Source organism: Nomascus leucogenys, chromosome 12 (genome assembly GCF_006542625.1).
Source record: "Nomascus leucogenys isolate Asia chromosome 12, Asia_NLE_v1, whole genome shotgun sequence".
Taxonomy (NCBI): Eukaryota; Metazoa; Chordata; class Mammalia; order Primates; family Hylobatidae; genus Nomascus; species Nomascus leucogenys.
Genome location: NC_044392.1, coordinates 47,007,203 through 47,021,210, shown reverse-complemented (window position 1 = coordinate 47,021,210; position 14,008 = coordinate 47,007,203). Strand labels below are relative to the sequence as shown.

The 14,008-nt window shown below is 45.9% G+C and overlaps 1 protein-coding gene across 4 annotated transcripts; it reads right to left on the bottom strand.

Moving 5' to 3' along the window:
- Positions 1 to 318: 318 nt before the first annotated feature.
- Positions 319 to 13,977, bottom strand: C12H1orf43 (chromosome 12 C1orf43 homolog). Of its 4 annotated transcripts, none has more exons than XM_003259349.3 (7): positions 13,522 to 13,977; positions 13,015 to 13,116; positions 7,721 to 7,838; positions 7,155 to 7,208; positions 5,708 to 5,874; positions 5,570 to 5,628; positions 319 to 1,256 (listed from the first exon to the last, which is right to left on the bottom strand). In XM_003259349.3, exons 1-7 carry the CDS (start codon positions 13,585 to 13,587, stop codon positions 1,061 to 1,063), a joined length of 762 nt encoding a protein of 253 aa, XP_003259397.1. In that variant the 5' UTR covers positions 13,588 to 13,977; the 3' UTR covers positions 319 to 1,060. The 4 variants fall into 4 exon arrangements, with proteins under 4 accessions (XP_003259397.1, XP_012366402.1, XP_003259398.1 ...); XM_012510948.2 differs by having other exon boundaries at positions 13,599 to 13,815; XM_003259350.3 differs by lacking the exon at positions 13,015 to 13,116.
- Between the last annotated feature and the right edge of the window lie 31 nt (positions 13,978 to 14,008).

The window sequence follows — 14,008 nt, the reverse complement described above, 5'->3', positions numbered from 1 at the left end:
AGTAACATTTACGCCTCCAACAATAACCCTGGGCCTAGGAGTTGATTGGCCACCTGGCTTGTTGCCCCAGAAACCTTGAGAGAATCCTTGTTCTGCAGCCTTCTGTTGGTGACACAGGCATCTATGGGCAAGGGCCACAGTCCTGATTTTAGGATTTCTTGTGCTAGGGTCCCAAGGAGTATCTGTATGGTCGTAGGTCCAGGCTATGCACACAGTCCCACCAATTCTCTGGAGGCAAATCCTCATGCCCTATACCCTGTTAGAAATGTGCAGATAATATTATCAAATGCCTGTTTTATTAAAAGACAACTATAAAGGACTGATTCATGTTTTATTTGATAATTGTTCATTTTATTAAATAATTTATAAAGTCAGACCAGTGCATTGGCTTGTTAGGGGAAACCATTCCTTCCTACTGTCACATAGCCTGGCAGATTGTTATCAGGTGCCAAAACATTCCCTTTTATTCAATTTTTTCATGAGAATGTGGAATTAAAGTAGATCCTTGCATGTCAGGAAAGCTGCAACACATCTGGTTTAAGTGGAGCACAAGGGTAAGTTATTCCACATTCACCAACTTCCCCACTTGACCTCCCACCAGTTCTGTCTGCTTTTTCCATCAATCGACTCTAAGATGCCCTAAACCCAAACAGTTCCCATTCAACTGTGCACAAAGATATAGATATGGAAGACATCTCACTCCAACTCTCACCTTTGGAATTAAATAAACCTGGAACAGGGAAGGTGAACTACGGCTGAAACCAAGTGAAGATTTTTAAGACGCTTTGACAGAAACATTAAGAATAACACCTGAATGCAAATCCAGAAAAAAGCGCTACTAGGGGAAAATAGTCTTAGCCAATGTCCTAAAAATGCCCATAGGAAGGGTTGGGGAATTACCCTTTAGACTCAAGCTCTAAGTACTCTGGATACAACGGGAACTTCGATGGATACAGTCTGGGCCTGCTGAGCCAGATGTTCCGAGGGCGGCGCAGCAAGCAGCCTGTCTTGCACATTGCAACTGACTGGCTTAATCTACGGCAAGAGTCCTTCAGCTCCATCACAGAGTACTCTCCAATGTGTTATAGTTATCCTTAAAGCTCTTCAATTCAAGGAAGTGCTTGGCACGTTTACTCTTCTGACTGGAGGGGAGGTATGTCACCTGGATGGTTGTTGGGGAGACCTCAGGGGACTGAGTTAGGTCTTTGGCTGCTGACTGGTGGTGTCGCTGAGAGCTCCCAATTCGTGCTTTAACCCTGAAGAACAGAGAGGGGAGGTCATTGACAGAATGAGGACTAATCAAAGAAATCAGGGCTTATCCCAGGCCATAAATGCAGCAATAGCCACAAACAGTTATTTGTGTCCTATCTGTCCTATTTTGTAAACTAGTTACTAAAACCCCATCCAGTAGCTTAGAAATAGCGAGAGGCTGAGCATGGTGGCTCATGCCTGTAATCCTAGCACTTTGGGAGGCCCAGGCAGGTGGATTGCTTGAGGGCAGGAGTTCGAGACCAGCCTAGCCAACATGGTGAAACCCCGTCTCTACTAAAAATACAAAAATTAGCTGGGCATGGTGGTGGGTGCCTGTAATCCCAGCTACTCGGGAGGCTGAGGCAAGAGAATCACTTGAACCCAGGAGGCAGAGGTTGCAAGCCAAGACTGCGCCACTGCACTTCAGCTTGGGTGACAGCAAGACTCCATCTCAAAAAAAAAAAAAAAGTAGCAGAGGGGCTGGGCATGGTCACTTATACCTGTAATCCCAGCACTTCGGGAGGCAGAGGCCAGAGATCGCTTGAGCCCAGGAGAGTTTGAGACCAGTCTGGGAAACAAAGTGAGACTCTATCTCTACAAAAAATTAGGCAGGTATGGTAGCAAACACCTGCACTCCTGGTTCCTCAGAAGGCTGAGGCAGGAGGATCGCTTGAGCCCAGAATTCGAGGCTGCAGTGAGCCATGACTGTGCCACTGCACTCTAGCCTGGGTGACAGAGTGAGACCCTGTCTCTCTCTCTCTCACACACACCCTAAAAAAGTAGCAGCACTCCAGCCTGGGTGACAGAATAAAGGCCCTGTTTGGGTGCCCTGACACACACCTACTCATACCAAAAACAACTAGCAGCAGAGAAACCAATTTCCCAGAGTTCTTGCCTCTGGCTCAAGCTTTTTTTTGAGACAGATATCCCCTATATAGGTTATCACCTTGTTTTGCAGATTAGGAAACTAAGGGTCCAATAATTAGCTTGTATGAGATCACAAAGCTAGTAAGTGACAGACCTGGGATTCATACCTAAGTTTGTCAAATTTCAAAGCCTATACTCTTCACTATACCTATTATACATTCCTAGAAACTACAAATCAAACATTTTTGTTTTTGAGACGGAGTCTTTCTCTGTTGCCCAGGCTGGAGTGCAGAGGCACAATCTCGGCTCACTGCAACCTCCGCCTCCTAGGTTGAAGCGAACTGTCTCAGCCTCCCGAGTGGCTGGGGATTACAGGCGCATACCACAATGCCCAGCTAATTTTTCTATTTTTAGTAGAGACGGGTTTTCACCATGTTGGCCAGGCTGGTCTTGAACTCCTGACCTCAGGTGATCCACCCACCTCAGCCTCCCAAAGTGCTGGGACTACAGCCATGAGCCACCACGCCTGGCCTTCAGAAATAATTTTAAAAAGATTGTGGTAAAATACATGTAACATAAAATTTACCATCTTAAGCATTTTTAAATGTATGGTTCAGTAGTGTTAAGTATATTCATAGTGTTGTGCAACCAACCTCCAGAACATTTTCATCTTGCGAAACTGAAACTATACCCACTGAACAACTCCCTATTTTCCCCACTCTCCAGTCCCTGCAACCATCATTCTACTTTCTGAGTTTGACTACCTAGGTATCTCATATAACTGGAATCATCCAGTATTTATCTATCAAAGAAAGTGAATTTTGAACAGGCTTCTGCTGACTTCTAGACCAAACGCCCTTTTCCAGCCTTTCTACATGTTCATTTTCATTAGTGCTCTAAGCAGTTTTTTTTTTTTTTTTTTTTTTTTGAGACAGTGTCTCGCTCTGTTACCCAGGTTAGAGTGCAGTGGCATGATCTTGGCTCACTGCAACCTCTGCCTCCCAGGCACAAGTGATACACACACCTCAGCTCCTAAGTAGCTGGGACTACAGGTGGACGCCACCACTCCCAGCTAATTTTTTTTTTGAGATGGAGTCTCGCTCTGTTGCCCAGGCTGGAGTGCAGTGGTGTGATCTTGGCTCACTGCAAGCTCCACCTCCTGGGTTCATGCCATTCTCCTGCCCCAGCCTCCCACGTAGCTGGGACTACAGGCACCCGCCACCACGCCCGGCTAATTTTTTTTGTGTGTATTTTTAGTAGAGACTGGTTTTCACCGTGTTAGCCAGGATATTCTCGCTCTCCTGATTTCATGAACCGCCCGCCTCGGCCTCTCCAAGTGTTGGGATTACAGGCCTGAGCCACCGCACCCAGCCTAATTTTTGTATTTTCAGTAGAGACAGGGTTACGCTATGATGCCCAGGTCAGTCTCAATCTCCTGGGCTCAAGTAATCCACCCATCTCAGCCTCCCGAAGTGTTGGGATTACAAGTACAAACCACTGCAGCTGGCCTTCTAAGCAGTTTTTACTAGGACCTTTCATCTTTTTTTTTTGAGACAGACTCTTGCTCTGTCACCCACACTCGAGTGGCACAATCTCGGCTCACTGCAACCTCTGCTTCCTGGGTTCAAGCAATTCTCCTGCCTCAGCCTCTGGAGTAGCTGGGATTACAGGCATGTGCCACCATGCCAGGCTAATTTTTGTATTTTTAGTAAAGATGAGGTTTTGTCATGTTGGCCAGGCTGGTCTCCAACTCCTGGCCTCAAGTGATCCGCCTACCTTGGCCCCCCAAAGTGCTGGGATTATAGACGTGAGCCACTGCTCCAGGCCTTGGACCTTTCATCTTTTAAGACAAGGTAGCTCATTTTTAGGGACAGAGAGAAGACAGGAGAGACATACCCCTTAAGCTCCTGAGAAAGAGCAATATTCAACATAGCAGAAAACAGATTATTTTTATGGCTGGTAACTAACTTTTTGTTATTATTTTGAGATGGAGTCTTGCTCTGTCGCCCAGGCTGGAGTGCAATGGCGCAATCTTGGCTCACTGCAACCTCCACCTCCCAGGTTCAAGCGATTCTCCTGCCTCACCTTCCTGAGTGGCTGGCATTACAGGTGCGCGCCATCATGCCCAGCTAATTTTTGTATTTTTATAGAGATGGGGTTTCCCCATGTTGGTCAAGCTGGTCTTGAACTCCTGACCTCAGATGATCCACCTGCCTCGGCCTCCCAGTGTTGGATTACAGGTGTGAGCCACTGCGCCCGGCCTAAGTTTTTATTCTAGATTGGCTTTCCTTTCTCGCCAAGAACTTTGATTTTAACATTTGCATGAAAATACGAGACTATGTTTAGTGTGTATTAAAAACATTCCCAAACAAAAGCCATGAATCCTCTCCTGTGACACAAACGCTCAACAGTTGACTCTATAGTGATAGCCTTTGTTTCAGACACGGTTACTAATGCTTTAAGTGGTAGTAAAAATAGATTTTTTATTTTTATTTTTTTGAGACAGTCTTGCTCTTGTCGCCCCAGCTGGAGTGCAATGGCATATTGGCTCATTGCAACCTCCGCCTCCTGGGTTCAAGTGATTCCTGCCTTAGCCTCCCGAGTAGCTGGTATTACAGGCGCCCACCAGCATGCCCAGCTAATTTTTGTATTTTCAGTAAAGATGAGGTTTCACCATGTTGGCCAGGCTGGTCTTGAACTCCTGACCTTGTGATCCACCCTCCTCAGCCTCCCAAAGTGCTGGGATTACAGGCGTGAGCCACTGCGCCAGGCCAAAAATAGATGTTATTTAATTCTTACTTTTATTGGGCCAAGACACAAAAAGGACACTGAGACTCTGAAGGAATCCCTGTGTGTGCTGAAAAACTATTCCCTTTGCTAGTCTACACCAATTTTGACATTTTATTGGGCTAAACAAAAGACAAGAAAAATGCACACAAAAGTAAAAACTTCTTTTACTAGCTTGTATAGTTGCATTTGCTTTCTTTTCTTCTTTTTTTTTTTTTGAGACAGAGTTTCGCTTTTGTTGCCCAGGCTGGAGTATAATGGCACGATCTCGGCTCACCGCAACCTCCACCTCCTGGGTTCAAGAGATTCTCCTGCCTCAGCCTCCCGAGTAGCTGGGATTACAGGCATGCGCCACCATGCCTGGCTAATTTTGTATTTTTAGTAGAGACGGGGTTTCTCCATGTTGGTCAGGCTGGTCTCGGATTCCCGACCTCAGATGATCCTCCCGCCTCGGCCTCCCAAAGTGCTGGGATTATAGGCGTGAACCACCACGCCCGGCCGCATCTGCTTTCTAATGTAAGAGACTGATCTAATAGTCTAGAACCTGACAACTCTTATGGTATCATGGATTTTGTTTATATTGCTTTATGAAGGTCATTGCACTGTGGCAACAGTCCAACACTACTGTACCAGCTCCCTTTGACACGTTCCCCTCCAAACTCACACAGTGGCCAGCTCACTCAGGGCCTCCTGATAGCGTAGGTACTCATTCTGGCCAAAGACCTTAGGAAAGAGAAAGGAAGAGTGAGGATCTCTCAGTCTGAGGGATCTCTTTAGTGCCCTGAAGAAAAAACTGGCTTACCCCTGTCCCATAGCGGGCTGTCTCATAGCCATCCAAAAGGGTATCAATGAGGGCTTTGCGTACACCCTTGAAAGGCGTACTAGTGTTTCGCAGATCCAGCAGGTAGGAGCGGAAATTCTTGCCCATTAAGGAACAGGGATGCCGGCCTTCAGAATGAAATGGGATCTCTGTGGAGAAAACAGCACAGTGATATTCCTTCTCTCATTCTTTAGTCTTTTTTTTTTTTTTTTTTGAGATGGAGTCTCGCTCTGTCACCCAGGCTGGAGTGCAGTGGCGGTGATCTTGGCTCACTGCAACCTCCACCTCCTAGGTTCGAGCAATTCTCTAGTCTCAGCCTCCTGATTAGCTGGGATTACAGATGTGCACCACCATGCCAAGCTTATTTTTGTATTTTTAGTAGAGACAAAAATACAAAAGGGTTTCACCTTGTTGGCTAGGTTGGTCTTGAACTCCTGGCCTCCTGTGATCTGTCTGCCTCGCCCTCCCAAACTGCTGGGATTACAGGCACGAGCCATCGCGCCTGCCCCATTCTTTAGTCTTTCTAGTTAATTCCCCCAAGTTAGAAATAGGTCTAATGAAGCTGGGCGCAGTGGCTCACGCCTGTAATTCCAGCCATTTGGGACGCCGGGGCAGGCAGATCACCTGAGGTCAGGAGTTTGAGACCAGCCTGGCCAACGTGGTGAAAACCTGTCCCTAATAAAAATACAAAAATCAACCGGGCACGGTGGTAGGTACCTGTAATCCCAGCTACTTGGGAGGCTGAGGCAGGAGAACCGCTTGAACCCAGGAGGTGGAGGTTGTGGTGAGCCAAGATCGTGCTACTGCACTCCAGCCTGGGCAACAGAGCAAGACTCCGTCTCAAAAATAAAAAGAAACAGGTCTAATGAAATGAGCGAGTTGAGTTAGAGGGAGATTCTGATTGAGACCAAAGGTATAAAGCTGTGCCGGAGTGGTCATTTGGTGGTAACACCACAGTTGTAAGCTGCATCAATGACACATGATAAGTGTCATCACACATTTTACCATCCTGCTTACCCATCCATCCTAGGTTTAAGACATAAACTGTTTTCATAGAGATAGAGCATATACGACAAGTGTTGACAGAATGGAAAAAATTCAAGAACAATCTATCTTGGGCTTAGTGAAAAAGCAGGTGCCACCTGTCCTTTGCGGAAAAACAAGCATATTACCATCATCTACTTTATGAAACTAAAGGTCTCAAGAGAAGAACTTTAAAAAACAGAACACCCAGACTCTTTGGAGAATAACCTGCTTATATCATTTCCTTCAGCAAAATCTCTAATCCAGTACTTTCAAAACTCTAGAATTTCCTACTAGCCAGGGATGTGCAGAAAGGACAAATCCTAACATACAAAGTGGGTTCATTACTCTGTTCCCTAGGTGGGCTTTCAGGATGCTAGAATGGACCCTGTCAGGTAGCCCTTACCAGAGGTACGAATGGCATCCAGAGCTTTCATCCTATACAGATAGTTGTAGCAACCTGTTGAGGAAAAGACTGGTGTTAGGCATAAACCTAAAAAGATTCCCCAGGCTGGGCGTGGTGGCTCACGCCTGTAATCCTAGCACTTTGGGAGGCTGAGGTGGGCGGATCACCTGAGGTCAGGAGTTTGAGACCAGCCTGACCAACATGGAGAAACCCCGTCTCTAGTAAAAACACAAAATTAGCCAGGCATAGTGGTGCATGCCTGTAATCCCAGCTACTCTGGAGGCTGAGGCAGAAGAATTGCTTGAACCTGCGGGGTGGAGGTTACAGTGAGCTGAGACTGCACCATTGCACTCCAGCCTGGGCAACAAGAGCGAAACTCCAACTCAAAAAAGAAAAAAAAAAATTCCCCAAACTCCAGCAAGCTAATAAATGGGCTCTGCATGTAGCATATATCCAACAACAGGAATAACTAAGGCTTTGCCAGCAGCTTTTGACAACTCTGAGAGAAAAGGAATTCTGGACCTGTGGGACTCCTCACTGAAGCATTCCAAGAGCTTGCCACATACTTTGATTTCCCTGGGTTTCCAGTTGTAGTAGTCTAGCATCATCATCTGCAAGGAGCTGGGGCTCATACTTGATATCCTGAACCCTGGAGAGTCGAATATCAATCTCCTCTTTCAAGTCCTGTTCACATAGAAAAAGAATACACAGTCATTTACCCTGCCCTCTGCTTTCCACCAATGTGAAAATGGGGCAGAGTTAATGAACACCTAAGACAACAGAAATAGAGAAGATGCTCATGTAGTTAATAAAATTACCAGATAAGAGGTAAGAATTTAGGATAGAATGTGATTGGGTTTTCCAATAACCTCTCCAAGCTGCACATCTCTAAGCTAGAACTTTTAACTTGTGCCAGAAATCCTTCAAGCTATACAGCATCAACATTATTTCCAATTTTTTTTTTTTTTTTTGAGACAGAGTCTCGCTCTATCACCCAGGGTGGAGTGCAGTGGCGCAATCTCAGTTCACTGCAACCTCCGCCTCCCAGGTTCAAGCAATTCTCCTGCCGCAGCCTCCAGAGTAGCTGGGATTACAGGCACGTACCACCACATCTGGCTAATTTTTGTATTCTTAGTAGAGATGGGGTTTCACCATGTTGGCCAGGCTGGTCTCAAACTCCTGCCCTCAAGTGATCTGCCTGCCTTGGCCTCCCAAAATGCTGGGATTACAGGTGTGAGCGACTGCACCCAGCCTCTCTTGCCTCAGCCTTCTGAGCAGCTAGGATTACAGGTATGCACCTAGCTAGAGGCTACTTTAAAAAAAAATTAACACATATTTAATTTTTAAAATAGCCAAGTCAAATTCATGGTATACAAATTTTAAAGATACTAAAGGGGCCAGGCGCTGTGGCTCACGCCTGTAATCCCAACACTTTGGGAGGCCGAGGTGGCTGGATCACGTCAGGAGATCGAGACCATCCTGGCTAACATGGTGAAATCCCGTCTCTACTAAAAATACGAAAAATTAGCTGGGCGTTGTGGCGGGGGCTTGTAGTCCCAGCTACTCGGGAGGCTGAGGCATGAGAATGGCGTGAACCTGGGAGGCGGAGCTTGCAGTGAGCCGAGATTGCGCCACTGGACTCCAGCCTGAGCAACAGAGTGAGACGTCTCCAAAAAAAAAAAAAAAAAAAAAAGACACTAAAGGTAGCACCTCTCAGGACGTCTCCAAAAAAAAAAAAAAAAAAAAAAAAAAAAAGACACTAAAGGTAGCACCTCTCAGTTACCCAGCAGCAACTACTATTTTCAGTTTCATATTGATCTCTCTTACCTAAGAGGGTTACCAGAGCCCCAGTAAATACATTTTTTGTTGTAACTTTTTACAAACTCCCATTGTGAAACATTAAGATACACAAAATACAGGTAACATAGATGTACATTTTAAATAAATATAAAAATCATAATAACATCTATAACCAATATCCAGTTTATGCAATGGAACATTACCATTAACTTTGAAGTCTTGTGTGCCCATCCCTCATTGAATGCTCCCCACCCCAAACCTTAACTTGTCAATAGTCCTCATACACTTCTTCACTGTTTTGTCGTGTCACCCTAAAAAAGATGCTTAGCTTTGCCTGGTTTTTAACTTGATATAAATGGAAAAATACTTTAAGAATCCCTCTGCAACTTGTTTAAAAAAAAAATTTTTTTTTTTGAGACAGGGTCACACTGTCACCCATGCTGGAGTGCAATGGCACAATCTCAGCTCACTGTAACCTCCACCTCCTGAGCTCAGGTGATCCTCCTGCCTTAGCCTCCTGAGTAGCTGGGGTTACAGGCACACACCACCATGCATGGGTTATTACTAAATTTTTTTTTTTTTTTTTTTTTTGAGATGGAGTCTTGCTCTGTCACCCAGACTGGAGTGCAGTGGCATGATCTTGGCTCATTGCAACCTCTGCCTGCTGGGTTCAAGCAATCCTCCTGCCCTCCTGCCTCAGCCTCCCAAGTAGCTGGGACTACAGGCGCATGCCATCATGCCCGGCTAATTTTTTGTATTTTTCGTAGAGAAATACATTGCAACCTCTGCCTGCTGGGTTCAAGCAATTCTCCTGCCCTCCTGCCTCAGCCTCCCAAGTAGCTGGGACTACAGGCGTGTGCCACCACGCCCGGCTAATTTTTTGTATTTTTCGTAGAGATGGTGAGAACCATGCTCGCCAGGCTGGTCTCGAACTCCTGATCTTGTGATCTTCTCGTCTCGGCCTCCAAAGTGCTGGGATTACAGGCGTGAGCCACTGCGCCTGGCCCATTTTTAAACTTTTTATAGAGACAGGGTTTCCCTATATTGCCTAGGTTGGTCTCAAACTCCTGAGCTGACATAATCAGCCTGCCTTGGCCTCCCGTAGTGCTAGGATTACAGGTGTAAACCACCTCACCTTGCCTTAAACTCTTTTTTTTTTTTTTTTTTTTTTTTTGAGACAGAGACTCACTCTGTCACCCAGGCTGGAGTGCAATGGTGTGATCTCTGCTCACTGCAACCTCCGCCCGGGCTCAAGTGATTCTCCTGCCTCAGCCTTCCGAGTAGCTGGGATTACAGGCACACACCACCACGCCCAGCTAACTTTTTTGTATTTTTAGTAAAGTCGGGGTTTCACCGTGTGGGCCAGGCTGGTCTTGAACTCCTGACCTCAGGTGATCCACCCGCCTCAGCCTCCCAAAGTGCTGGGATTACAGGTGTGAGCCACCGCACCTAGCGAAATTTTTAAAATATACTTTATTGAGGTTGAATTTATATATAATAAATGCATTCATCTTATGTATATAAATTGATGAGTTTGACAAATGAACATACCTGCTTCACCACCATGTCAATCAAAATAAAGAATATTTTCATCACCTGGAAATCTCCCCTCTCCCCGCCCAGGCAACATGATGTACTCTCGTTTACAGTTCTGCCTGTTCTAGAATTTCATATAAATAGGGTGGAGGCACATGGTACATATTCTTTTGGGAACGGCGTTTTGCCTTTTTTCACTCAGCATGGTTTTTTTGTTTGTTTTTGGTGAGACAGAGTCTCACTCTGTCACCCGGGCTGGAGTGTAGTGGTTTGATCTCGGCTCACTACAACCTCCGCCACCTGGGTTCAAGGGATTCTCCTGCCTCAGCGTCCCGAGTAGTTGGGATCTTTTTCTTGTATTTTTAGTTGAGATGGGGTTTCACCATGTTGGCTGGACTGGTCTCGAACTCCTGACCTCAAGTATTATCTGCCCAACTCGGCCTCCGTAACTGCTGGGATTACCGGCATGAGCTACCACGCCCGGCCCACTCAGCATGTTTTTGAGATTCATTCATGTTTGCAATTTTTTTCCTTCAAAAGTATTTTGAGGATTTGTCTTCATATATTTATCTTCAGTTTTTCATTTTTTACACTATTCCAGAATATGAATATACCACTACCTATTTTTTAGAAACAAGGTCTTGCTCTTGCACATGCTGGAGTGCATCAGTGCAATCATAGCTCACTGCAGTCTGTAACTCCTGGGCTCACATGATCTTCTGGCCTCAGCCTCCCAAAGTGCTAGGACTACAGGTGTGAGCCACTGCACTCAGCCTATATAATCATTGAAAAGTGGACATCTGAATTAAGTTTATTCTTCAAATATTATGAACAATGCCACTATAAATAATCTTGTATATGTAATCTTGTATATGTTTCTTGGTACACATAATTTCTCTATGGTAGGAGAGAAACTGCTGGACCATGGATTAGGTACATGTGCAACCTTACCAGACAATGACCAGTTATTTTCCAAAGTGGTTTTACTAATTTATACTTTCACTAGCAATGGTTGAGAATTTAGAAAAAATTTTTTAAGCAAAAGGAATATTGCTCTCAACTAGACCAAGGGACCCCTGAATAGCCAAAGTATTGACTGGTTCATGATGTGCTAGAAACTAACCCTATGTCTCTCTCATGAGGCAGGCAGGACTGTTAAGGTTTCAACCCAGGACATCCTCCTAGAGCCTTTCCATGTACTATGTCAGCAAAGAACAAAGAGGGAAGGTTAATAGCACTGGTTAATGAAAGTACAGTGCTCTAGGAGTTGAGGGAGTCATGAGCTCTAGCTCTACAACTAACCTGTTTTTCATTCAGCAACAAATTACAGAGTACCTGCTATGTGTAGGCCCTGGCACTAACCTGTTTTTCAGTCAACAAGAAATTAATGAGTACCTACTATGTGTAGGTCCTGGCTTTATAGTCGTGAACAAAACTGGCATGGTGCCTGCATTCTTGAAGCTTACGGTCTAGCGGAAGAGAGAGGCATGTTTTAAACAAATGGACAAACATAAAAGAAAAATTATGGTAAATGCTACGAAGAAAAAATCAGGGTACCATGTGAAAATAAAGAGAGGGGGGACGTACTTTAAAATAGGTAATAAGCATTCCTTTTTTGGAAGTAACATTTAAGCTAAGATCAAAAGAATGAATGAGCTAGCCAAGTGAAGACCATTCCAGATCACAGAAGCAAAAAGGGTGGAAAATTCAGCCAGTGGAGCTGGGTCCCAGTGATCTGGAGAGAGCCACACAAAACGGGGTTGGTAAGGGAAGCAGGTGTCTTTTACTTAGAAGTGAAAGACTAAAGAAGCAGAATGAGGGTGGCAGTGGGGTATCAATAATTCTGATTCACATATGTGGGGTTTGAGATGTCTACTAGAAATCTAAGTGGAAATGTCAGGTAGTCAGTTGACAATATATGTAAGGAACTCAGGAAAGAGTTCTAGGATAGAGATAACATTTCATCTGTAGCTTAAGCCAAGGAAAGGAAGACAATCACCTAAGGAGAAAGTACAGACAAAGATAAAAGACCACTGGGTTATTCACTTCCTATATGTCTTCTGGTAAACTGCTTCCTTTTCTTGGGCTTGTTGGTAACATGAATGGTGGAATTAGATGACTTACGGAGCTCCTGTTAAGTCTAAAGTTATGTAAAGGTAACCCTTCTCATTGTTCTTGGGTTAACCTTAATGATCTCAACCCCATCCTAATCAAACAAAAAACACTGGGTAGTTTAAGATGAGCTGGGAAATATTTTACTACAGACAGTTGGGAACTTCGACCCGAGCCCTTCATTCTGCAGATACAAAAACAGAAGTTCCTGGGTGAGCCACATGCTTGCCACAGCACTGAGCAGGTAAGCCAAGTCCCAAAGCGCACAGTGCCTGCTCAACTTAGTAAGTACAAGGACAAGTGCACGCAAAGAAACATGAGAATTAAAGTCATCACCAAAGGCAGAGGAAATCTCATTCTTGACCCTAAAAGATCTGGAGAAGTGTGTTTAACTTGTGCCCTAAGGACCTACCTTGGGGGCATTGTGTCCCACAGGGACATGAGGTCCCCTTCGAGATTTCATTGCAAAGCGCATGATTTGCCTCTTCACAAAAATAAACAGCAGTACAAACACCTGTCCAAAAAGATGTAAAAATCCTTTAATCAAAAAATACAGTTGGGTTTTTTTTTTTTTTTTTAAAGCATGCCTTCATTCCAAATCCCCAGATTCTGGCTCTCAGGAATGTTTCAGGGTAAAACTTGGGGCAAAGCAAGGCGGTTATGATGGGGGTGGATCTAAGAAGCCAGTAGCAGGGAGGCGTGGGGTCCGTGCTCTAGCGTTAGAGGAAGAGATCTAGGCTAACGAGGGCGGGTCGGCCCGAGTAGGTGACTTAAACTCCCACCTACTCCTGGAATAAGGAGTCAAAGTCCAGATAGGCGCAGGTGAGTGGGTGGAGAATGCAGACGGGGTATAGCTCAAAAGGAGGGTCTCTACTGGGTAAGATGCGACAGCAAGAATGGGGTGGGGGAATCTCCTCACCAGGCTCCCGTAGGCCATCACCAGCACGACATTCACCCCGGATAGCCAATTACTGCCGGACGCCATGGCCTCCCTACCTCGCGCAGAATTGTTCGGGTTTACCCCGCTGTCCTGGCTGGTCAGCCCAGGCTCCGCCGAAGCGACGGCGCCTGGGTCCCCTGGAGCTCCCCGGCCATTTCCTTATGGGGGAAGACCAAGCCAGACCCGGCCTGAAAACATGGCGGACGGGCAGGGGGGCTGGGAAAGGAGAACGACGCCTTCCAGCTTCCCCCTGACACGTGACTCAGGCAGGCAATGGCACGCAGGAGCGTCGAGCGCTGAGACGCGGAACTACGACAGTAAGAGGAAGCGGCGGCCATCCGTGCGTCACGTGGTGGAGGCAGGGCCGCCGTGAAGGAGGCGGGGCGGACTCGCGGAGCCAGAAACAGGTGTCTCGTGGCGAGGCGGCACGCGCACGCTTGCGTGCGCGCCCCTTTTGGCGTCACGC

What these genes read in the sequence shown, in the direction of transcription:
- C12H1orf43 (XM_003259349.3), bottom strand. Translation starts at nt 13,587, where the DNA reads ATGGCGTCCGGCAGTAATTGGCTATCCGGGGTGAATGTCGTGCTGGTG. An exon ending in TGGGACACAATGCCCCCAAG is followed by an intron (nt 7,839 to 13,014) that starts GTAGGTCCTTAG and finishes CTATGTGAACAG; the next exon opens with GACTTGAAAGAGGAGATTGA. An exon ending in GGATGCCATTCGTACCTCTG is followed by an intron (nt 5,875 to 7,154) that starts GTAAGGGCTACC and finishes TTTTCTCCACAG; the next exon opens with AGATCCCATTTCATTCTGAA.